The sequence below is a fragment of the Bombyx mori genome, chromosome 24, assembly GCF_030269925.1.
Source record: "Bombyx mori chromosome 24, ASM3026992v2".
Classification (NCBI taxonomy): Eukaryota; Metazoa; Arthropoda; class Insecta; order Lepidoptera; family Bombycidae; genus Bombyx; species Bombyx mori.
This window is the reverse complement of record NC_085130.1, coordinates 18,896,414-18,922,396: the sequence shown is the minus strand read 5'-3', so window position 1 is coordinate 18,922,396 and position 25,983 is coordinate 18,896,414. Positions and strand designations below refer to the sequence as shown.

The following is a 25,983-nucleotide window of genomic DNA, read 5'->3' as shown; positions in this document are numbered from 1 at the left end:
GGCACTCACCCGTGCGGCGTGCCGTGGGCCGTGTGCCCTTCTGCCTACGAGTATAAGGGTAATAAAATAAAAAAAACTACCAAACCTCACGGACGTCTCAACATGGGGTCTTTATCTCAATTAAAAAGCACGTTGACTGAAGCTTCGCCAGTCAATAGACACTTTAAGCTCCTGGTGTCCCCGGGGTCAGGTCTACTCACCCCGAAGTGCGTGTAGTCCAAGTAAGCCTCGTGGGCCCCGGACGACGCGTCGATCTGGTCGGCCTCCCGGTTGAAGCACTGCAACTGCACCAGCTGCTTCAGATATGCGTCCTTGTCTTGCCACTCTGGAGAAAACAGTCACTGTGAGACAACTACTCGTAGCTCGCGGCCAGCGCTGGTCTTTAGTTTATTTATTGCTTTTACTGGTGGTAGGACCTCTTGTGAGTTCGCGCGGGTAGGTACCACCGCCCTGCCTATTTCTGCCGTGAAGCAGTAATGCGTTTCGATTGGAAGGGTAGGGCAGCCGTTGTAACTATACTTGAGACCTTAGAACTTATATCTCAAGGTGGGTGGCGCATTTGCGTTGTGGATGTCTATGGGCTCCAGTAACCACTTGGCGCCGGGTGGGCTGTAAGCTAGTTCACTCATTTAAGCAATAAAAAAAATTTCAGATGGCTGGAGAGGAAGTGTGAAAGTAGCCCCGGTAATCAACAAATTAAAGAGCGGACGGTTAGCGTGGTATGGACATGTGATGCGTGGAGAGGAAATGCATGTGACTAGGAGATGTATGGAAATTTTAGTGCAAGGTAGAGGGGGAAGAGGTCGACCGAAGAAGACATGGATGGAGTGTGTGAATGACGATATGAGAGAGAGAGGAGTGAGTGTTGAGCTGACGGCTGATAGAGGAGAATGGAAGAGAAAAATTATCTGTGCCGACCCCACCTAGTGGGATAAGGTGGAGAAAAAGAAGATTGCTTAGATGGGTGGACAAGCTCACAGCCCACCTGGTGTTAAGTTCACGGCAGAAATAGGTGGGGTGGTGGTACCTACCCGCGCGGACTCACAAGAGGTCCTACCACCAGTAAAAAGTCAACTGCACCTCACCTTTGGCGACCGCCTTCTGGTCCTGCTCCAACTGCTTGATCTTGTCCGCCACGTCCGTGAGCGCAGGGTTCTTGGACAGCAGCTGTTTGCCGAGAGCGATCACCTCCTTGAATCTGCGGGAGAAGACACCGGAACTTAAGTCTACTTCAAAATAAGTAGCCTTTTTTTTTTTACCTAGCTGATAGCCTTGAGAAGCTATTTCAGCGTAACCTTCATTAGTAGGTGAGCTCACGGGGCTCAAGCCGCAATGTTGCTAACACTAACCCTAGCAAGAGCAGTGCTTCGCAGAATCTACCGCTGGATCGGAAACGCGACCCACTGAGGAGATCCGGCGAGAAACTCAGTGGGCTGTAAGGTACATTAATAGTGATTTTTTACTGTCATAATTTATTTATTTATACAGAAATAAATATATATATATATATATATATATACTAGAAACTGGAACTAAAATGTATTATTAAAAGCAGTTTTAGGCAATGTTTGGAAGATACAAAGGGCGGACGCTGCCAGTATCTTCGGAACCTTGCTTAAAGGAAATCATTTTAATAGAGTGAATAAGTTCATATTTCCTGTCTGCGAACCCGTGAAAGTAAGAAAAAGTTATGAAACTACTCTTATACAAATATTGCTAACAGGGATGGACGAGGTCACGGCGGAGTGTTAAGTGATCACCGGAGCTCATAGACATGTACAACCTAAATGCCACCACCCACCTTGAGATATGAGTTCTAAGGTCTCAAGTATAGTTACGACGGCTGCCCCATCCTTCAAATCGGAACGCATTACTGCTTCACGGTAGAAATAGGCAGGGCGGTGGTACCTACCCGTGCGGACTCACAAGAGGTCCTAACACCAGTCTGTGTGTTTTATCGCTACCGAGCTGACAGCGTGGGTGGGGGCTCAATAAATCTGAAGACATCCTCAGAGTTACATCGAAATAAACCCAATTATTTCGTGTTTACAGCGAGCGTGCACACGTCAGCTGCGATTATCGACATTGTTTTAAATAACTATAAAAAATTGAACGTAGTTTGCACTATAAACAGATGTCCATGGACAGCATCTCAGTCGATTCATTCAACAGCTTCGATATTACGAAAATAATAAGTGAGAAAACAACGTACACACACCATAAAATACTCTTGTACAAGAGATACGGACGTGTGGTGACGTAACGTGGCACCCCCCCCCAACTGCCCCGCGCGTTGTCAGCGCCTACGGGATATACTGGAAAATGGACCTACTTCCGTCCTACATATATTCCGGTTTGGAAGCTGTGATGGCATCTGACTTCAACATCAACGTCTGATCTGGTGTCTGTATGACTCAGAGCCCCCACCCCCCACAGCAGCTCGGAGTTTTTTATTTATTGCCTTTGTAGGCAGATGAGCGTACGGCCCACCTGATGGTAAGTGGTTACCGTCGCCCATGGACTTCAGCAATGCCAGGAGCAGAGCCAAGCCGCTGCCTATTGAGTACTCACTCGTCGTCATGAGTCTTGATGTCGTCCAGCAGCTCCTTGTGTTGGTCGTGCAGAGCCTCGGCCGTCGCGACGTCCTTGGCGGTGGCCTCTTGCGCTAGCTGCTCTCTCGTTTTCTGGCAAAGAAATTCCTCTTCATCATCAATCGCTCTAAGGATGCTTTCAAGATATATTCGCGTATGAGTAATGGAACCAGGTCGCTGGAGGCGGACCTGGTGATCACATCACTGTAGCGCCATCTACCCTTCAATCAGGAAGTACATTACCCCCATATAATTTGAGAGGTCCACCATGCCTCATTTTGGCCTCATTTAGATGGGTGGACAAGCTCACTGCTGCCCTAGCGTTAAGTTGGATCATACACAGTAGTGCCAGAAGTCACTCCAGTAATAGAAGTAATAGTAATTATATATTTTTTATTACCTTCAGTTATACTTTCATCTCCTTGATAAGTGTGTTAGTTACAACGTCTAGAAATAGGTGAAAGTTTCCGTCACATGACACCGTACGTTTTTTTTATTGGTTAGATGGGTGGCCGAGCTCACAGCCCACCTGGTGTTAAGTGGTTACTGGAGCCCATAGACATCTACAACGTAAATGCGCCACCCACCCACGATGTGTTGAGAGCGAGTCCTGTCCATACCTGCAGCCAGCCTTGTAGCTGGGCGCTACTGTTCCCGAATATCTGGTGCCCCACGGCGCTCTCCAGCCTGTCCCTCCTCTCATCAGCCTGCTGCCGACACCTCTCCCAGACGCGCTGAAGCTCTCTCTGTCTCGCTTCCACATTAGCCCTCTCGCTCGGATATTGGGACTTCACTCTGGGAATACATAATAAATAAATAATAAATATTTACTAGCAATCACGCCACGTTAACTGGTCCCGTGTTAAGTTCGTAAAAAGCTTGTGTTACAGGTACCAAATAACGGAAATAAATGTAAGATTTTTATTATACACATACATAATATATTTAATATACATCCATAACCCTGGAAAATACATTTTATATTTATTATACAAATATCTTCTTGGCGGGATTCGAACCCGCGACCCCCTTGTGTAGTGACCATGTCACTTACCACTACACCAGACGGATGTTAACATAAATGTTTGCTTACAATATCGGTTTACCCTTGCACTTATGGTCCTACGACAAATAAAAAAGATGTGTAGTGTCGTGGGACACCGGATAGGAACGAAGTTCCTTATTATATAAATATTATTAATTTTAAGTTCTCTTTATTCTTTATTGTACATACAGTTAATATTACAGTAATTGCGATAAGATATAAAAATGGCGAGCTTAACTCAACAATTGAGTTTTCTACCAGCTAACCGTTCTTAATTTAACACTGGCAAGCGCAGTGTGGGACGGCCACCTACTAGATGGACCGACGACCTAGTAAAAAGCGCTGGGTCTCGTTGGATGCAGGTGGCAATGAACCGATCGCACTGGAAATCTATTGGAGAGGCCTATGTTCAGCAGTGGACGGCGATAGGCTGAAATGATGAACCGTTCTTAACGAAGGAAAGCTTTAAATGAGTGGGTAGAAGAATACAATCTAATCAATTTACAATTTACAATCTAAACAATAACAATAATAAATAAATAAAAACACTAATACATAATATATCAGACTACATATATACATACACACATAAATAACGTAAACCTATACATACACGTACATATCTATATATTAATACGTGAAGCGAAAACTTTGTATCCCTTTTTACGAAAATAGCGCGGACGGAGGAGTATGAAACTTTCCACACATAGAGAGAATATAGAGAAGAAGTGCACAATGGTAATATTTTTTTAAAATAATGCATAAAAGATACATTAAATCAATAAAGAAAACATTACACACACTACATACCATGTATTTGACGCACACACGCATGCATACTATTTATTGTCAAACCTTTGTTCTTGACGTCTGTTGTCAAATTGAAAATAGATTAAATATGGTTTGTCTTTGTTAATATTTTTTATAGTGTAGATTTGGCGAAATTTGTGATTATAGAAGTATATAAAAATCGGTAAAAAAACTTTTAAGTTAAACGGTTTTATTTTATGTGCACTGAAAACTACAAAATAAATAAATAGTTACTTACCTATCAACCTACGTAGGTGATCTCGGTCATTAATATCTCTGATGGTAGTGGTTGTCATAACATGAACCATGTCAGCGGCCGAAAGGCAGTTCATGAAAGAACGCTAACACCAGGGTTTGCTTGGTAGGTAAACTAAGCAGCCCACACTATAACAAGTAGGTATTTTGCCCTTCTAGTTCAGAAATATTTTAGTACTAAGCAGAATAGCTTTTAGGCATTATTAGACTAAAATAAAAACGTGAGGCCCATTATTATTTCTGTATTACTTTCTACTATACTAAGTGTGGATTGTATCGACTTATTATAATCGTCATCATCATCATCCTAGCGGTTTATCCCGGTCGCATCCGACCCTTCATAGCTCCGGAGTCCAGGGTCCGCTGAATCGACTTACTATAATCGTAACTGGAGGTTTTGACCATCAATAACCAGCCGTGGCGGCTTCACCAGCGAACGCCGAGCTCATGATCTACCAAAGTATAAGATATGCTCTGCCATAGATATGATTTCAGAGGGGCCCCACGTTTTTATTTTAGTCTAATATGCCTAAAAGCTATTCTGCCTAGTACTAAAATATTTCTGAACTAGAAGGTCAAAATACCTACTTGTTATAGTGTGGGCTGCTTAGTTTACCTACCAAGCAAACCCTGGTGTTAGCGTTCTTTCATGAACTGCCTTTCGGCCGCTGACATGGTTTATGTTATGACAACCACTACCATCAAAGATATTAATGACCGAGATCACCTACGTAGGTTGATAGGTAAGTAACTATTTATTTATTTTGTAGTTTTCAGTGCACATAAAATAAAACCGTTTAACTTAAAAGTTTTTTTACCGATTTTTATTTTCTTGTTTTTAGTATTTAGTGAAATTGTCTACCGAATATTCCTCATTCTATTTAATTCATTCAGTGCATCATTATTACATGGTTTCTTACCTGATAATTTAGTACAATAATTCCTCAATACATAGATAGCCCTTCTAGAGACTTGACTCGACTTAGAGCCACGTATGCTTGTCCTTCTTCAAACAATTTTGAGCCCAAATATACTACTGCATGGTCGACGGTGCTGCCCTGCATTTTATGGACGGTGGATGCCCATGACAAAACTAAGGGCAACATCCTTCTTTCAGCCGTACCATAATTGAATTTTGCTGGAAACTGTATGGCTTTAGTGTAAATAACGTGCATGCAACATTGCACGCCGGCAAATCCCGAAGTGAAAACGCTGTGGTCACCTTGATGCCATGAAGCCCGAATAATTCTAGCAACGTCATTAATACTAATGAATACATTTGGAATTTCAATTCTTTCAGGTTCACCGTTTTCAGGTATATCTGGCACACTAAGTCGTATTAAGTCTTGTTCACTAATCTGGACATTTTCGTCAATGCGTACATCTCTATAAAGTGGGTTATTTCTAGTTAACCATCTTAAAGCGCTGTAGAATTTTTCGCGAGATATTGTGAACTCTCTTGTGATGTTCAAATTCTCCAAACGTTCTGTAACTACAACGATACCCACCTGGCTGGAAGATCTTGGAAGCATATTAGGTAATCTTTCACTGACCTCAAAGATATCTTGGGCAAACAACACTGCTTGTCCGCGGAAACCGTACTGCCCGTATAGCCCAGTAAATTTTACGATTTTAACAAGCGGGATGATTCTACACAGCAATCGCTGCTCTGCTTGCGTCAGCGCTTGAATCTCATCTGGTATTGAACCTGGATCCAGATTATTCCAGTACGCCTTTGATGGTGCTATTGTTTTATTACTGGTCACATGTGTTTGGCAGCGCGAACATAAAAGTAATGTTGTTTTTGAAGACAGTTCTGCAGGTAGATATCCTAATACAGCTGTGTTGTAACGTACAGTATGAATTTGGTTAGTATATCAATGCTTCGTGCAAATGTCACAAACGTGTATACACGATGTGTTAATGGCATTTTCAAACGCTTGTACATGATTTTCAGCTCTGCGTTGCTGTGCACGCTCACGTTGGTTATTTAACCTGTCGTGGCGTTGCTCAGGTGTTTCTGAAGCTTCTAACTCCTTTCGTCTCTCACGCCGTCCTGTTAACCTGGCCTCATGTTGCTCAGGTGTTTCTGACGCTAATAGCTCTATTTGTCTGTTACGTTGTAATCTTAGCCTGGACTCATGACGCTCAAGTGTTTCTGACGCTATTAGCTCTCTTCGTCTGTCACGTTGTGGTGCTAGCCTAGACTCATGACGCTCAGATGTTTCTGATGCTAACAACTCTCTTTGTCTGTCACGTTGTGATGCTAGCCTGGACTCATGACGCTCGGGTGTTTCTGACGCTATTAGCTCTCTTCGTCTGTCACGTTGTGATGCTAGCCTGCACTCATGACGCTCAGGTGTTTCTGACTCTACCAGCTGCCTTTGTCTCTCACGTTGTGCTATTAACCTGGTATCATGTTGCTCAGGTGTTTCTGTTGCTAACCGTTCTCTTCGTTTCTGTAGTCAACTGTGGGTTTCATTTTCACTTTCCTTTGCACGTTTCGTTCTATACTTTTCTTTTGCCTTTTCGAGCCTTCTTTTTCGTTGTGTAGCAGTTTCGTTTTTATTTTTCTTTGCTTTTTTATTTATTGTTACCATGTTGTTCCCACGATTAAGGGGCATTTTGACGGTCGACCCCGCCAGTAGTCCAGCAAAGGGGTAAGGCTTAATATACAACAAGATGCGCCCAATCTTGAGGGGGAAGCGCTGACGACATTACATTTTTACCCACCCTAATGCCATACAGTCCTCAGCACGTTTTAACCTATTACCTTAACTTGGGTGGTATAGCTACCACTTACTAACGAGGTATCTAATTACCTTTTTTTTTTTTATCTGCCCCTCTAACGTCACACAATCTTGGACGCAACTGTTCTCGACACGACTAATCATGCCCCCACCTAATACGCCATTTTGTAACTTGTAACACCTAATACGAAATTTTGACATAATGACAGTATTCTGCTAGTGTAGTCCTATTATTTGATACCCATATTGTGGTGGTTGTGGAAAAATATGTACCTAGTCCGCCATATTGGAACGGCGTCCATCTTGAATTTTAAATTTTGACATAATCATCGTGTTTTACTAGTGTAGCCCTTTCATTTGATACCCATATTGAGGGGTTTAAGGAAAAATATGTAATCCGCCATTTTGTATCGGCGGCCATCTTAGATTTATAATGTTATTGATTTTCTTATATTGTATTGTCATCTAAATTAAATGTGTGTACCAAATTTCAGATCAATCTGACAACGGGAAGGTGCTTAAATTTCAATTTCTAATTTTGACCCAAATAAATAAAAAACAAATTCCGTACAGGTCGAGCTAAATAAAACCGTTTAAAAATAAAATCATAATAGTGTACAAACTTACAATTCCAATTAATTATAGTCGAGTTTCGACTACTGCGGGACCTCTAGTATAATGAAATACATAAAATAAATACATATAAGTAATACTAAATTAATAGATACGGCTCCTTTAAAGCCTTCCTGAATACGTTCTATCCGTTATTATGATTTTTAAAATGATGAAATAAATAACTTTACAAAGTTATCAACTTTATTTTATTTACAATGATTTATAAGAAATATATAATATGAATATACAAAGAAACAGCTATTTATATGAATAATAATAAAAAGAAAGAGAAAGAGAGAGGTATTATACACTACTCGCTTGTGTATGCTACTGTCGCGCCTGCGCACGCCTCATTGAACGGTTTTATTCCACGGACTTTTTCTAACGGTTTTTTTTTTATTGCTTAGATGTGTGAACGAGCTCACAGCCCACCTGGTGTTAAGTGGTTACTGGAGCCCATAGACATCTACAGCGTAAATGCGCCACACACCTTGAGATATAAGTTCTAAGGTCTCAGTATAGTTACAACGGCTGCCCCACCCTTCAAACCGAAACGCATTATTGCTTCACGGCAGAAATAGGCGGGTTTACGGTTTTTACTAACACATTTTTTTCAGTTGGGTCGCGCAGCAAAATCCCTATCTCCTCCAAGCCTGCCGTAAGGAACTTCGTTCTTCGTCCCAATAATTAAACCGAAGATCGAAAAGATGTTTAGTTCAAGCGACATTTCGCTTAACACGCGACATTTATCTTTGTAATTAAATTAAATTAAATTAAATTTTGCGGTAGGCAGCGGCTTGGCTCTGCCCTTGGCATTGCTGAAGTCCATGGGCGACGGTAACCACTCACCATCAGGTGGGCCGTATGCTCGTCTGCCTACAAAGGCAATAAAAAACAAAAAGGTCCGTGTTATTTGGCATCAGCATCGACAGTTCGATGTTTTTAATTGAACTTCAATTAAGTTTACTCCATTCAAATAGTTACAGAAGTTTTTTTTTACCAACTTCAAAAAAGAGGAGGTTCTCAATTCGACTGTAGGTTTTTTTTTTATTTACCTTTGTTACCTCATAACTTTTGACTGGGTGAATAGATTTTGATGATGTTTTTTTTTATTAGAAAGCTGACGCTTCCCATTTCAATTTAGTCCAGTTCTGATAATGGTATCCATGAGAAAACCATATAAGTCTTAAATTTGCATTAAGTACGTGCGCGACAAATAGATGAATAACTCAATAACTCAATATCACGCCAACCGATTTCGATGATTATTGTTTTTAGTGTATATTAATTTGTTTTGGAATATCTTTTTTTTTCTATTCGAAGTCGGTTTTTGTTAAAGCATGTCTATTTACAATTGTTCTTGTGCAATTTTTTTCAAATTTTAAACATTAATTGCCACTTCTGTAAAATATCGCTTAAGCAAAATATCCTATAGCCCGTCGATATGTAATATTAAATGTCTTACATTAAGCTATGCTCTTCATACCACAGTAGAAGGCTGCTTGCAAACAAAAAATATAAATCAAATATATTTTATTAACAACATTTGAGTGGTTAGGCTCAAACAATATTTAGATCGAGTTAAGGTCCAGTGGTAACATTCAAGTGACTTCACCTTTCGTGAGTGCGCAATGAAACACGAGGGTACTTGGTTGTAGTCCGCGTTCTCGCTAGGCCGTTGACCTCGCGCGTCCAGTTGATTTTTATTACATTGCGAGATTTTCGAAAGGACATTACCATCTATCTCTCTTTATCAGAACGGTTTGAACGCACCAACGAACCTCCATTTCTAAGTATATATTTTTATCTACATCAGCAGTGACGTCATAGGCTATGTGAGACAGATGTGTATGCGTTTGTGTCTCTATGGACTTATTTTTTCGTTTCGTTTCATTTCGTTTCATCGAGTTTGAAATCACAACGATTCTAAAGAGGTTTCACTTCAAGAATAACTGCGAAGGTACTCACGAGTCGGCTAGCAGACTGACGGTGGCGACCTTGTCCCGGAGCGGCTGCAGGTCTCGCTCGAGCTGGGCGTGTCTCCGCTGCAGCGCGCGCACGGTGCGCAGGTCGCTGGCGGCGCCCGGCCCGGCCGCCAGCTGCTGCTCCTTCTCCGCCATCCACTCCAGAGCCTCGTCGCAGGTGCGGCTGAACAACTCCACGCTGGAACGGAAACTGGATGTGAGGTTCGGGCGATTTTAAGAGACGTTAATAGAGTCCCGGTCTTCTTGAGAGCGTTTTAGGGAGATCATGATATCCTCAATGTCAGAGTCACTATGGGAGAGGATTAGCAAGCTGAAGTGGCAGTGGGCAGGCCACAGCGCGAAGATCGGACGGCCGATGGGGCAGAAAGGTCCTCGAGTAGTGACCACGTACTGGCAAGCGCAGTGTGGGACGGCCACCTACGAGATGGACCGACGACCTGGTAAGAACCGCTGGGTCACGTTGGATGCAGGTGGCAACGGACCGGCCGCACTGGAGATCACTTGGAGAGGCTGAACATAGTTCAGCAGTGGACAGTGGATCAGCTGAGATGATGATGATGATGGGAGACCAGTTGAATGTAAACGTATAACGACTGTCAGGCCTCACGACTGAGATGGCCTGGATGGAGGCACCCACCCGGAATAGAACGGAAGACCCCCTTTTCACCCCCCTTCAAAACTAGAATCTGGTGGCGTTACGGAATGTTATTGGACAACTAGTGCGACGGTCGCTGCCTGCATGCGGACAACGTCCCCCCCCGTCTACCCCCCTACCTTCCCTTGACGGTGCTACCGCGGTATCCTTCCCCGGACTGACGACAATTGTACCGAATTACACCAAGCGGGGATACTTGAATAAGTCGCAGCCCGTACCTCGACGCGCCCTCCAGGCTCTTCTCCTTCTGTTGTTTCAGTCGCAGTAGTTTATCCCACTGCTGGCGCAGCTGCTGCTTCCTGGCGACCGCCTTGCTGGCCTGCCCGTGCCTGGCGGAGACCAGCTCCTCGGCAGCCTCGTCGATGTGCTCCAAGCGCTTGGAGGCCGCCGACAGATCGGTCACGAATTTCTGAAAGGCAACGACGTGTTTGGACTGGGGCGATGAGTTTTTTTTTAGTGCCCTTGTAGGCAGACGAGCATACGGCCGCCTGATGGTGAGTGGTGACCGTCGCCCATGGACTTCAGCAATGCGAGGGGCAGAGCCAAGCCGCTGCCTACTTTTTTCCGGAGCGAATGGTCAGTCTTGAGTTAATATTTCTTTAAAGATGCGACATACTGATGATACCTTTGGTGTCGTAAACATTACAACGCGACAGATGTAAGCAAGATTATGGTATGTACTTGTGCAGGTACATTTTTATTACACTTTTTTTTCCTACCTAAGCTGATAGCCTTGATTGGCTATGTTAGCGTAACCGGGCGAGTGGTGAGCCCACGGGGCTCAAACCGGGATAGTTGCTAACACTGGCCCTAGCAAGAGCAGTGGTCCGCAGAATCTAGCACCGCATCGGAAACGCGACCCACTGAGAAGTTCCGGCGAGAAACTCAGTGGGCTGTGTTTGTGGGTTAATTTACTCGTCGAGCCGATGAACGGGTTACAACGGCTGCCCCGCCCTTCAAACCGCATTACTGCTTCACGGCAGAAATAGGCGGGGTGGTGGTACCTACCCCCGCGGACTCACAAGACGCCCTACTACCAGTAATAGTGCCAGGTCGTTACCGTACCTCATACTTCCTCTTGGCGGTGTCCACGCTCTCCTCGCCGTCGTCAGACTTGAGGAACTTCTCCTTGTCTTTCATCCACTTGTCAAAGTCATCGCACTCGGCGAAGAAGCTGTACAGCTTTATGGCATCCTCGAGTTGTTCACGACGCGCAGACGACAACGCTACCAACTCGTCTGGGGGAGCAATGTTTGTGATTACACTAAGTGACGGGTGGTTGGTAATGGCTGGACGAACTCACAGCCCGCCTGGTGTTACGTGGTTACTGGAGCCCATAGACATCTACAACGTAAATGCCACCACCCACCTTGAGATATGAGTTCTAAGGTCTCAGTATAGTTACAACGGCTGCACTTTTTTTTTTTTTCGGTTAGAGGGCCGAACCTCCTACGAGGTCCCCGCGCAAAAGGGGCGCGCGAGGTATGTGAGACTCAATGATCTGCATGGTGTTGTGAGCAGACCGCGGGCCCAAGGATTTTAGGGCCCACCCACTAAACGACTCCCCTGCACTCTTACACACGACGTTCGATCCCCTCCGAGGTCAGAACCCGGATGAGGTAGGCAACAACGGCTGCCCTACCCTTCAAACCGAAACGCATTACTGCTTCACCGTTATTCCTTCACCGTGGAAGTCGATCGCGAACATTTGTTGAGTACGTATTTCATTAAAAAAATTGGTACCCGCCCGCGGGATTCGAACGCCAGTGCATCGCTACATACAAATGCACCGTCTTATACTTTAGGCCGCGACGACTTAAGTCCGTTAGTCTTGTGGTGCTGTAGAAGATTGTCTCACCGTAGTCCTTCTGTATGTCCGCCATCCTGGCTGCCACGGTGACGACCTTCTGCTGGACCCTGGACGCCCTCCTGGCGGTCGGCTTGTTCCTCTTCACGGGCACCACCTGCTTCACCAGCACCGTTTTCTTCACGCGCTGAACCGTCCTCACCTTCTCTGGTCTGCGGACTTGGACCTGGATGGGAGTTGCATTGAGTTTTAACGTGCTCGTCGGCTAATACCGCCTTATTTCCAATCGTGAGGTTGAGGTTTCATTTATTTAGTTCAACGGCTGAAATAGGCAAGACGGTTGTTGCCTATTTGTGTAACCTCAAATTCCCCTTAGGCCACTATTCAAAGTACCTTTGAATTTGACAGATGTCAGTTTTGACACGCGTCTCTGTAGAGCTGTTACATCCCTTGTATGCATGCGCATCAACGATAAAAATAAAAAATACAAAAATCTATGGTAGACACCGTAACGCCAGAATATAAAATAGCGGTACGTGGACAGAGTTGTCTCAGTCAGTCAGTCACTCACTCAGCCAGTCATTCAGTTAGTCAGTCAGTCAGTCAGTCAGTCAGTCAGTCAGCCAGTCAGTCAGTCAGCCAGTCAGTTAGTCAGTCAGTCAGTCAGTCAGTCAGTTAGTCAGTCAGTTTCACTTCGTTCACGCGCACCATTTTTTAGAAAGACATTCAGAGAGTCTTGACTCACCGGCACGACCCTGGGCTCGATCTCCCGCACGTAGTTGGCGGGCACGAAGCCGTCGGTCCTGTCCGCCTTCCGCACCGACCACCAGTCCGGGTTCGTCTTGTTGATCAGGAACATGACCTCGCCCTTCTGCATCGATATCCCTTGGCCCGTGAATGGGTACAGCGCTTTCACCTGCGTCATTCAAATACTAGTCAAATAGGAGATGAACAAACCTTCGCGAATGACTTGCAGTCGGACAATGAGGGTAATAATGAATAGTAATTCGCTCAAAGTCAAACCCGCAAAATTATAACTTGCGTAATTACTGATGGACCTACGTTAGAAGAAATCTGAAAGTGGCTGTTAACGAATCAACGTCGCGTCATACATTGATGGCTGTGATTGGCCAACGATGATGTCATATCGCACGAACCAATCACAAATCAGAAAACGCAATAGAGGCACCAATTGTCAAAATTAAAAAAAAAAAAATTACACGAAGAAAAAAGATGGACGCGCATGTCAATTCTATTTTGTACATTAATTAAAAATAATATAATGAGTATTTGAAGAAGTAAACGCATTTAATCATTTTCTTGGCCACCTTAAGATACCTCTAAGAAATAGACGCAACAGTGGCACCTGTGACAGAGAAGTTGAGCAATGCGCGTTCAGGATGGTATGGACATGTGATGAATGTGGAAGGATATAGAGGAAGAGGTAGAAAAAATGAGTGGATTGCGTGAAAGACGATATGTGTAAGAGGAGAGTGAGCGAAGAAATGGTATATGATGGAAGGAGAAAATATGTTACGCCGACCCCAGGTGACTCGGAGAAAGACAGGAGAATGACGACTGGTAGTAGAACATCTTGTGAGTCGTAAATTGTTCAACGAGCTCTTGGACATCTCCACACCTGCATCTTGAGACACGAGGTCAAAATCGCAATTGTATAGCATAACGACTGTCCCCACCCTTCAAACTGGAAGGCATTACTGCATTGCTGCAGTAGGGAGGGCGATCCCACCACACCCGAGGGCTTTTTTTGTTGCTTAGTTAGGTGGACGAGCTCACGGCCCACCTGGTGTTAAGTGGTTACTGGAGCCCATAGACATCTACAACGTAAATGCCGCCATCCACCTTGAGATATAAGTTCTAAGGTTTCAGTATAGTTACAACGACTGTCCCGCCCTTCAAACCGAAATTCATTACTGCTTCACGGCAGAAATAGGCAGGGTGGTGGTACCTACCCGTACGGACTCACAAGAGGTCCTACCACCAGTAAAAAACGTTCAAAGGCATTACTGCATTGCTACAGTAGGGAGGGCGATCCCACCTACCCCCACGGGCTGTATGCTAGTCTACCGCAACTGGTACTTCGCCCAGCTGACTCCTGCAGCACCCACCTGCGGTACTTGTCTCTCCTCGGTGACGGTCCTGTGCTCGAGTCTCTCGACCGGCTCCTCCTCCCACACCTCGGTCGGCACCAGCCTGGACTCGTTCACCCACTCCTCGTCTTCCATGCCCTGAGTGGACTCCACTTCCGTTGGTAACTGCGGAGAATAAAGTCAACTTACAAGCTGGTTATCTTAATATATATAAATCACGTGTCACGTTGTTTGTCCGCGATGGACTCCTAAACTACTTAACCGATTTTAAATTAAATTTGCACACCGCGTGCAGTTTGATCCAACTTGAAAGATAGGATGGTTTTTATTTCGATTAATGGTCGCAATATTTATTTATTAACAATAAAATGATTTCTTATGTTTATTTTTGTTATTAATTACAAGTTTCATAAGTCTAAAACAGATGGCGCCTTAAATCTGTTTTACACTTCGATCAACAATAGTAACTAGATAAAGGGATACGTACAAAATTAAAGCAAAAACTGTCCGCGTGAATATATACTTATATAGCTACATTCGTTTACTAACAAACGGAGAAAAAAGTTTTGAAACACTTTTACTTTCAAACTAATAACAACTATGGCACCTAGTAATAAAGTCACAAATCTCCAAAACATTATCTAATACTTACGATCATTCGTCACATAAAACGAGCAAAGCAATAAATTACTCCTGTCACTTACCAATAAAAAGACATATTTTAAACAACTTTTAATGTTAAATCAATCTTAAGGTGCAACAAATAAAGTAACTTTTCCCTTAATTGCTCTGAGAACTAACATCGTTTTGCTTTATTTATTTTTGCTTCTTGAAATGCCGATTTCTATTTACTACAGGAGGTAAGGGAGTCGCGCCTAACACTAAAATAATTTATTAATGAATTAAAGTAAAAGTTTAGTTGTTTACTTTTTATGTTTTGGAAATTTATGTTTGTTAGTATCTATACATTACTTATTATTTTATTAGCGTTACGTTTTTGTGTAATATATATTTTTAAGTTTTCGCGACCAGTGCGCATAATAAAACAACGTTTAAACGGTTTTAAGCGTGGTATTTTTATTACAATGTTTCGGCCACATTTCAGTAGCCGTGAGCACGGAAGGCAAAGATGTCCAGTGTCAATAAGCGGAGTTCTTAGCTGGCTTATAAAAGTCATCTCTTGTTTCTCTGGCGAAAATCGAGATCCATTCTGCACACGTGATTGCTAGGAAAGCTAAAATAAAAATGGAAAGCTAAGTATCTAATGAGAGTCCAACAAACAGACACAAAAGCAGCATTAACCAATTTTAACCAACTAATTTTGAAGTGCTGCTAACAAATTTTAAAAAATTATTACAACACAAATCTACTCCATGCATTTACTGTTCTGTTAATCAAAAGTTTGTCCATGTGTTGGCCGAGCCTTGGCCAACATTTGTAGCGGTGGTTAAAAATCGGTAATTTTGTTCAAAATTTAATATTATTTATAAGTTTAAAGCTTACAATATAGTTTATACTTCATGTACTTACCGAAAGTAAGATACTCCGGCCGTTAAATTGCTTTTTCGGGCATTATTTTTGCAACTTTTGAATACACACTGCGGTATTGTGAGACGGGTTGACATTGGCTGTGTTTGAAGTGAACTAAACAAAATAAGAGCTCACATTTCAAGTGCGCTGTTATTTGACGAGACGGATTTTATGCACCGACCCGAAATCTAGTTACTATTGTTGATCGAAGGTTTTACAGACAATTGTAATGCTGTCTGACATTAATTTCTCCTAGGTGGCGCTGTTTTAAAAATAATGACGTTTCACATAAGCTTCAATTTAATGGCATAAACACCACCACGTGTTGCTGAGGCTAAAGCATTAGTGAAATGTATTTCGTAGTAAACGCAATACAGTGAAATTCAATTGTTCTTGCTTTGTTAATTTTTGGTATTAGCATAACCGACCACGTGTTATTTAGAAACAAAAACCTTAATCACAGCAACGTGTGGCCGGGTCTGCTAGTATTTACAATAAAATGTTTACGTAGGAAGTGTTTGCGGCGGCGACGCGACCTTCCCTCTTCCCGCAGACTGGTAAGAGTTTTAAAGAGACACCGATCACAACAAATTTGTGCAATAACTGGTGGTGGGTCCCGCACGGACAGAGACCAGAGCAGAGGTTCCCAAGCAAATTTTGTCGACTGCCCACTTTGAGAATAAATTATTTTTAGCGCCCCCCATTTTTTCGCCTACTTAAAAGCCACTATAGCGAGAACTTAGCCGGTGTGTAAGAGTCCTCCTAAATGACATTACAAATCGCCCCCCAAGCCTCTATACAACGCACCCATTTTTTTTCTGGATCTCTTACCGCCCCCCCTTGGGTCCTACAGCGCTCACAAGGGGGCGTTATCGCCCACTTTGGGAAAGGCTGCTTTATAGGAAGAAGTAGACCTAAGAATAAATGGATGCGTGTAAGACGATATGTGTAAGAGGGGAGTGAGCTGAGCGGATATGGTATATATAGGATAGAGGAGTGACTGGTAGATTGCAGGGGCATGATGACATAGCTCTCAAAGTTAGCAGGATAAAGTGGCAATGGACCGGTCACGTCTGTCGAACCGTTGACGCCAGTTGGGGGAGGAAAGGCCTCCTAACAATTTTGTTTTCCCTTTGATGTGTCCCTCGTGGGGCGGATTCCTTTTGTTTGTTTTAAGTTTATTTTATACAAAGTTTAGATCTTTTATTTATCGATTGAGGCGCTACGAAGTCTGCCGGGTCGGCTAGTAAATAAATAAATATGATGATGAGGGAGATCCTCGGCTGACCTGGAGGCACTGTATGCCGGCCTGCTGCAGGCGGGCTGCGTGCGCGGCGAGGGTCTGCAGCTCGGCGTGGTGCGCGCGGATGGCGTCGTGCAGCGCGCGGTGGCGGGCCAGCAGGGCGGCGGCGCCGGCGGCGTCCTGCCCGCAGTCCGCGGTGCTCACCAGCGGACGCTTCTCCTTCATCCAGGACTCCGCCTCGTTCGCGTCCCCGTAGAACTGTGGTTAATGTTTAATAAGATTTACACCTTCCCTTTTTTATTGCTTAGATGGGTGGACGAGCTCACAGCCCACCACTGGAGCTCATAGACAACGTAAATGCCGCCACTTGAGATATGAGTTCCAAGATCTTATTATAGTTACAACGGCCGCCCCACCCTTCAAACCGAAACTCACTACTGATTCACGGCAGAAATAGGCGGGGTGGTGGTGCCTACCCGCGCGATCTCTCAAGAGGTCCTACCGCCAGTAATTACGCACATGTGACTTTCCTCCACAGTGTTCGATCATGTGTGAGACGGACCGCATGGTATAGACTATCACCAACCTCTCCCTTAACAAGATCTGACCATCTAACTCATATCTCAAGTTGGGTGGCGCAAAAAAAAAGGGAGGTTCCCCATCATTCCATTTTAATTGTTTGCTATTGTGGTAATTAATAGTTAAGCGGTAAATATTGCCGATGCCCGTAGCCGGCGATGGAGGCACTAGGATACCTGGTGAGCCTCTGCAGCGTCAGCCAGTTGTTTCTCTCGTGCTGCAGCCAGGTCCCTGAGCGTCTCCCACTGCTTGCTGAGCGAGGTCAGGCGCCGCTCGATCTCGGCGCTCTTCGGGTGACCGGCGTCTATGAGGCTGGTGAAAATTGAAACGCTAATGATGATACAATAGATATCTCTTGGTGACGCGTGTAATTAAAAGGGACCAGTAACGCCATCTGTTGATCGCGCACGTAACTGGAGAGGCAAGTAACGCCATCTCTCCATAAAGCTCATAACTAACAACGGAGTGGGTTTTTATTACCTGTATTTTTTTTTCCTACCTAAGCTGAGAGCCTTGAGAGGCTATTTCAGCGTAACCTTAACTAGTAGGCGAATTATTTTGTCTGGGCAGTTTAGGTCAAAAATAATCGGAGCGGTGAAGCGAGTATTTTGCTCTCTCTTCCACTCACGAGCCTTATGGACGGGCATAGTGATGCGCATTATTGTTGTCGATAAGCGTTATCTATAGTGTATTTAGAAATTTTTTAACACATTCTTGATAATAACACGTGCAAATATTATTTTGAATAAATTCACTACATAGTATAAAACAAAGTCGCTTTCCCTGTCCCTATGTATGCTTAAATCTTTAAAACTACGCAACGGATTTTGATCCGGTTTTTTTAATAGATAGAGTGATCGAAGAGGAAAGATTATATGTATAATAACATCCATTAAATAGTCAAGAAATCAATAATAAATTACAGTTTCCGAAGCGAAGCGAGGGCGGGTCGCTAGTTCACAGATAAAACGATTCACACAACTTCGTTCGTCGCATTCCCGCCAAATAATCTACATCCGCTTAATAATAATAACAGCATATTTGCAGACGCGAAATAAGCAAACTACGAAATATTTGAAATTTGGTCGTTGCAAATGAAGGACACAGACTGCGGACAGAAACGATGAGAAGCGGCAGTTTTGCGGTAAAGGAGGGATGCCCAATACCTTTATGTAGTCCTTACTGCAGACTCGTATCGCTACGCGATGGGAAACACCAACAATTTCACTTATTTACGAATATATTACAAAAGAGACACGAAGCCCGCGCGCGGTAGTTCAGCCATTACATTTTTTTCTCGAGTCGATGTCGCCACACGCTCTCGCTCGCACGAGTCCGTAGGTAAAGTGCGGGAGAGGGATGGGACAGGATTTGCAAAACCAAATTAAATGTTGCTATTTTTCGAAACCAAAAACTAACAGTTTTAAACCAGCGCAACCATATTAACTTTATAGTTTTCTATACACGGCCGCGTCATATAGAAACCTTCGCACCTCTGACCCTTGGACTTGTGTCGCTGGGAGACGTGCTCCCTGGCCCTCAGCTCGTGCATCAGCCCCGTGTGCTTCTGCTTCAGCGCCAGCACTCCTCTCAGGTCCTTGGCGGCGACGTCGGTGCGACATATGCGCTGCTTCTCCGTCACCCAACCTGTGCGAGAGGCAGTACGGTTTAGACTAGTCCAGTGGTGAATGTGCTAGTGATACTACATGGTAGGCAGCGGCTTGGCTCTGCCCCTGGCATTGCTGACGTCCATGAGCGACGGTAACCACTTACCATCAGGTGGGCCGTATGCTCGTCTGCCTACAAAGGCAATAAAAAAATAAAAAAGCTGGAGTGATACAACAGGTTCCAAGGCGAATAGAATTTCAGTTTAGATAATGTCTTCTCAAATGGTTCTGAAAGAATACAGCGCTGATACCCTACAATAGACAAGACAGAGGGTAGACAGAATAAACTGCTTTTTTACTGGTGGTAGGACGTCTTGTGAGTCCGCGCAGGTAGGTACCACCGCCCTGCCTATTTCTGCCGTGAAGTAGTAATGCTTTTAATTACCTACCCGTGCGGACTCACAAGACGTCCTACCACCAGTTATTTCCTACCTTCTTCTTCTTCGTGGTCCTCCAGGAATTGGTACAGGTTACGAGCGTCCTCCAACCTCGCCTTACGGTCCTTGGCCGCCGCCAGCAGGCTGGAAAAGAACACCACATTATACACAGGGACACTTGTGTGACTGTTTCATATGAATATGTCTTATTTATTTTTTAGATTAATAGTACATTTAAATAAGTTTTTACCAAGGCCTAGGACTAGATTCAAACCGAAAGATACAACATAAATATTTTTATGTTACTTTAAATGGATTGCGTTCATAAATAAATACGTAAAAAATTAAAGGGTAAATAGAGCTTTTAAAAAATTCCTGATTCCGCGTTGGGAAGTAAACAGTCTATAAAAAATAGTCTTGATTTTGTTTGTATCTGCATGTACACGAGCATAACTAACGCCATAATTAAAAACGCCATCTTTTGATGATGCATGTAATTCGAAGGGACCAGTAACGCCATCTGTTGATCGCGCACATAACTAAAGGAACATGTAACGCCATCTCTGGATTGAGCACAAAGCTAACAATGGATTGGGTGTTTATTACCTGTCATTCTTTTTCCTACCTAAGCTGATAGCCTTGAGAGGCTATTTCAGCGTAATCTTAACTTGTAGGTGAGCTCACGGGGCTCAAACCTGACGACGTTGCTAACACGAACCCTAGCAAGAGCAGTGCTTCGCAGAATCTACCACCGGATCGGAAACGCGACCCACTGAGAAGATTCGACGAGAACGGTGACCGGTGGCTGTGGTACCTAAAAGCACCGTTAATGGATCGGGAACATCCGTAATGACGTGTTTTGAGTTACCTGTCGTAAGCCTCCTGCAGTTGCTCTAGTTGCTTCTGCAGCTGAGCCTGGGGCTGCGCGGGGCCGTCCACGCCGGCCGCCAGCCGCACGAGCCGCTTGAGGCTCTCGTCCGCGGCGCCCAGCTGCAACTCCTGGAGAGCGTGCGCTTGCAGCAGCCTCTCCACGTCAGACAGATGCCTGCCGACTTCCTCCGATTGGAACTGGGTCTGGTATCAGAAATTAAGCGTGATTATTCAATCAAATCAAATCAAACTCAGCGGGCATGTCTTTTTTTTTAAATATTAGATAAAAAAATAATAATATTAGATTATTTTTTTTTATATTCATTTTTATAATGAGTATTATAACGTAACAATTATTGCAATATTTAAATCCCCGGAGTGAGCTACTTATTCCCACTTTTTGAAATTTTCTAGATAATCATTGACTTTATAGTAAACTTTATTGCACAGATGTTCTTTGATAGTTTATTAGGAAGCATAGTTGAAGTGGCAGAGTTAAACTACTTAGCACTAGCTGATCCATGAGCTCTAGTATCTATCTCAACATTGAATAACAAAAAAATATCTGACAGCAAGCAACCCTCCATTGCAACTACGAAACTTCATATTGGTTTTAAGGCTGAATATTTTAATAGGATACTGGGTATTGAATTTCTTAAAGCGATTGATACTTGACTACACTTAACTACAGACTGGTGGTAGGACCTCTTGTGAGTCCGCAAGGTGGGTGGCGCATTTACGTTGTAGATGTCTATGGGCTCAAGTAACCACTTAACACCAGGTGGGCTGTGGGCTCGTCCACCCATCTAAGCAATAAAAACAGAAATAAAATTTAAGTAAATTTCTTTTTTTGTTATTTCGATGATCGTGGCTTCAAGTTTAAGAGGTTTGCTGTACTGGTATCGAATGATACACGTGCAGACTTACACACGTGCTAAGGAGAGACTAAGCACGTGCTCACGCTACATAAGGTGAACGAATTATCAACGAAGTGTAATGGACATGGGCCATTTTCGGCCCAGTTACTAGTGTTCTCAAGGACATTAATGAAATATTTATAGAAAAAAACATTTCATTTTTACGTACTTATTATAGAATTTAAGGGTATTTTAATTAGTGGGCCGTGCAATGTACGGAGAGTGGCCCATGCTCTTTCTAAATACTTACTAAGCTTTACTGGTGATAGGAAGTAGCATATGTCTGCTCGGGTAAGTATCACCATATTCCTTGTTTATATTTATGCCTCAAGGCATTGATATCCGGGTCGAAAGTATCAAGGTCAGGAAATTGATATGAGACGGGCGTGATAGTCATCGCCATCATCATCTGATCTATTAATTAGACTTCACACTAAAGCTCCAATGTAGCAATTAGATACCTTCATCTCAACCAGCGTATGTTTCACGGCATCAGCTTCTCTCAGTAGTGCCATAAGTCTGGCCAGCTTGCCCAGAGACACTCTATGTCTCTCCAGCAATTCCAGGAGCTCCCTCCAGCGTTGCAGGACCGCCTGCTCGGTCCTGGAGACGGCTTCCGCGCCGTGGTACTTCTCCCTGACCAGTTCTGCCGCCATTGCCGATAAGTCCTCGAAGCGTTCGGTTCTGAAGACATAAAATGACGATCAATTTGGACAAGAGTCGATGTGGTGCTTATTTCTACCGCGAATCACTCTATTGTTACAATTTAATTTTTCATCCTACGTTAATAATAGGTTAAGTAGAATAATTGTTACGCCGGTAAGAGTAACGCCATCTATCGCCGAATAGTCCAACGAATATATAAATATCTAGAATGCTCGAGAATTACAACGCCATCTATCGACAGATAGCGGAAACGACGACTAGAGTTGTGTGGAACATTTTCGATAATTCCAGGGTTGAGGTATCGACTATAAAAGCGTTGTAGGGATGGCACGCAGTCAGTCAGTAATCGGAAAAACTTGAAGAGAAACAGCGAACGGATCGCGTCAAGCGAAGCGGAACAAGCGAATTAAGAATTTTAAAGTGTTTGTTGAGTGTTTTAAGTATTCCAAGTGTTGAATACAGTTTTTAGTTGTACTTTGGTGAAATTTTATTTATCCCGAACCCCAGCGCGTAACACAATTGTTTAATAGTATATTGTGAATAAAATTATTTCTTTACATTATAAGTTAGATTAGTTTTTGTTATCGTGTTGTTTTGTCGTATAGTTGTAAGGAACATTGTTGTACAAATTCAGCACTGTTTGTCTTGTTTTGTCGTGCGCACATAACTTATGTTGCAAGCCAGATTTTGTTTCTTTTTACTCGTGTTTTTATGTATCTTTTTAGCTTGTGATGTGTCTTGTGTGCCTAATAAATAAATAAATTTAAAGGACATATAGGCGTTACTTCAATGGCGACCAGAATGAAGACTCAGTCACCATATCCATAAATAATACACATAAATTAGTTATAGATAATCAACTCAAGCACTCGACAAAGATGTTTACGGGCGTCGGGCACTAGATGGCTTCGCTTCGATTAGTTTCTCATTGCTCCTGTAGATTGCCGTAACATATTACCTATTCATATCTTATTTTTAATGAAGGATTTTGTAAAATTTTCAGTAACCACTAATTGATAAAATTTAATCAATTTGTCTTTAACAAATAAAGACTTGTATGATTCATTAGTTTTTTTTTATTTTCTATGTTTAGTTGTACAATAATTAAATGCCTTAACTTTAACAATATACAAGTTTAGGGGCACCAACTACAAGATGTCGCTAGTTTCCATACAAACAAATATTTGTCTTAAAGTATCGTAGTTTCAGCAGTTTCACAGGCCTCTGACCATATCGTCTTACGTTATCTATATGTTCTAATACACCAGACATGACCAGAGCTTAATATTTCTCCCCTTCCCTCTTTTTTTCTCTCAATGCGTCATGAGATTCATAAGTGACTGACCTTGCTAAGATGTCCGCAGATATGGCCTCGTGTTTCTTGACAGTGGCGTCGACCTGGGCCAGGTTGGAGCCGTAGCGAGGGTCCGACAGGACCTGGATCATCTCCTTCAAGTAGCCCTTACGCAGGACCGACTGTGGACAGGATACTAACGTGATTCCTCAGTAAGAGTAACTAGCAAGGATCAAATAAATGAAATTCTGACGGTAGCCATCATGCAAGATAAGATACTTGACAGATGCCTGACTCTCGCTTTCAACATTTTCAAGATTAATAATAATATAACTCTTTATTTGACACCACATGTACAGGGTAGCATATAAAACAAATAATAGACGGTGACATAAATTGGTGGCCAGGCAACCTTGCAGGGAGAGGAATAATCAAACTAGCATGGACGGTGCTATATCTTAATAAACTTACATAAAAATATATAGTTATATACACATGTGAAAAATAAATGCAATATAAGATAAACTTACATACGATTAAATACAAATAAATACTAAAAATTTGAAAGTAAATACAAAATAAGTAGCAACTTATACAGTTATATCGTAGGAGCCATATTATTTATTGTGCAATTTAATTGGTTTTTATTTTCCTTATAGGCAGACGAGCATACGGCCCACCTGTCAGTGAGTGATTACTGTCGCCCATGGACGTCAGCAATGCCAGGAGCAGAGCCAAGCCGCTGCCTACCGTTAAAAGTGTTAAGATTTTCTTTTTTAAATATTTTTTTTTATGTCAAGAGGAAATTAACTCAAAATGAATCTAAGCCTTAAAGCGTCTTCATTAAGGTGGAAATTCGAAGGTTGAGCGAACGTTACTTATATCAATTACCTTAGTATTGAATTTGTAATTGAGTTGTTCGAGCCTCTGTTGTCTGAGCAGTTCGGTCCTGAGCGCTATCTCTCTCGCGTGTTCGGCCTGTGAAAGAGACAGAAACAGTTCTGATATTAGCATCTTTAGGTTAGGGTATCTGGTGCACTAATCAGTGGATCATTTGCGTAATCTTAATTCTATAGAAACAGACGTCAGGGTTTGTAGTCGGAGGCGCATGGTGTGTTGTCCATGGACTGCAGAATCCACTTAACACTATCAACCCGTCTAAATATGGTAAGAGTAAGTTAACCCACAGACACAGCCCACTGAGTTTCTCGCCGGATCTTGTCAGTGGGTCGCGTTTCCGATCCGGTGGTAGATTCTGCGGAGCACGGCTCTTGCTAGGGTTAGTGAGCTCATCTACTTGTGAAGTTACGCTGGCATAGCCTCTCAAGGTCACCAGCTTAGGTGGGAAAAACACAATACGATAACAATAAGAACCACGCGCGTACCACCACGCTACCTGCTACCGTCGGGTTACTGTTTAGGTCGTTTAGGGCTTGTTGAATAGTATGCTTTGCGGCAGGAATCTGCTGGTCCGTGTGACCTATCCGTGCAAGACCACAAATCACCCCAGTACCAGCATACTCATACTCTAAGACTGTATAGTAAAATAAAACGCTAAATCACCTGTTCCAATCTTTGCCAGGCTCGCTCCAGATCTTGAGGAAGTTGTCCCTCCAGTGGCGCCCAGGGTTCTCCCACCAGACTCTTCTGCATCGTGTTGATGTGGAAATATAACGCTTCGATCTCCGATCGCTCTTTGTATCTGTAAAGGAGTTTTATATTAATACGCGTCCTGAGTAATACCTGCAATGTACTTCAAAGTAATGAGGCTATATGCAGCCTTGGAAGGGTTGCCCAAAAGACAGGGGTGTCGGGACACGATAACCCTTAAAAAGCGGTCGAATATTTTATTCTTCTTTTTCTCCACCTTATCCCACTAGGTGGAGTCGGCACAGCAAATTTTTCTCATCCATTCTCTTCTATCAGCCGTCATCTTAACACTCACTCCTCTCTCTCTCTCATATCGTCATTCACACACTCCATCCATGTCTTCTTCGGTCGACCTCTTCCCCCTCTACCTTGCACTCATCATCATCATCATCAGCCTGCGGCAGTCCACTGCTGGATATAGGCCTCCCCCAAAGTTCGCCACTGAACCCGATCTTCGGGTCTTCTACCTTGCACTACCATTTCCATACATCTCCTAGTCACATGCATCGAATATTTCATTACAAAAACTTTTTTATAACGTTTTTATATTCTTTGCATCTTCTTCC

General features: G+C 43.2%; 1 protein-coding gene and 1 long non-coding RNA gene across 9 annotated transcripts in view; one reads left to right on the top strand and one right to left on the bottom strand.

Annotated features, from left to right (window-relative positions):
- LOC101739867 (spectrin beta chain) overlaps positions 1-25,983 on the bottom strand; it is a 123,243-nt gene that overhangs the window by 58,518 nt on the left and 38,742 nt on the right. For all 8 annotated transcript variants that reach the window (XM_038019870.2, XM_038019873.2, XM_038019871.2 and 5 more), the window contains exons 10-28: positions 25,331-25,469; positions 24,659-24,745; positions 23,819-23,949; positions 22,269-22,491; positions 20,889-21,094; positions 20,076-20,164; positions 19,470-19,623; positions 18,153-18,288; positions 17,443-17,655; positions 14,643-14,789; positions 13,259-13,429; positions 12,565-12,739; positions 11,772-11,944; positions 10,925-11,115; positions 10,035-10,229; positions 3,212-3,386; positions 2,572-2,684; positions 1,086-1,198; positions 201-325 (exon numbers count right to left, since the gene is read on the bottom strand). In XM_038019870.2, coding sequence (XP_037875798.1) covers positions 201-325; positions 1,086-1,198; positions 2,572-2,684; positions 3,212-3,386; positions 10,035-10,229; positions 10,925-11,115; positions 11,772-11,944; positions 12,565-12,739; positions 13,259-13,429; positions 14,643-14,789; positions 17,443-17,655; positions 18,153-18,288; positions 19,470-19,623; positions 20,076-20,164; positions 20,889-21,094; positions 22,269-22,491; positions 23,819-23,949; positions 24,659-24,745; positions 25,331-25,469 — 2,956 coding nt within the window. The remainder of the gene's footprint in view (positions 1-200; positions 326-1,085; positions 1,199-2,571; positions 2,685-3,211; positions 3,387-10,034; positions 10,230-10,924; positions 11,116-11,771; positions 11,945-12,564; positions 12,740-13,258; positions 13,430-14,642; positions 14,790-17,442; positions 17,656-18,152; positions 18,289-19,469; positions 19,624-20,075; positions 20,165-20,888; positions 21,095-22,268; positions 22,492-23,818; positions 23,950-24,658; positions 24,746-25,330; positions 25,470-25,983) is intronic.
- LOC134201349 (uncharacterized) lies at positions 5,887-8,261 on the top strand. Its single transcript, XR_009976597.1, has 2 exons — positions 5,887-6,238; positions 7,946-8,261. It is a non-coding gene; the product is annotated as an uncharacterized LOC134201349 (long non-coding RNA).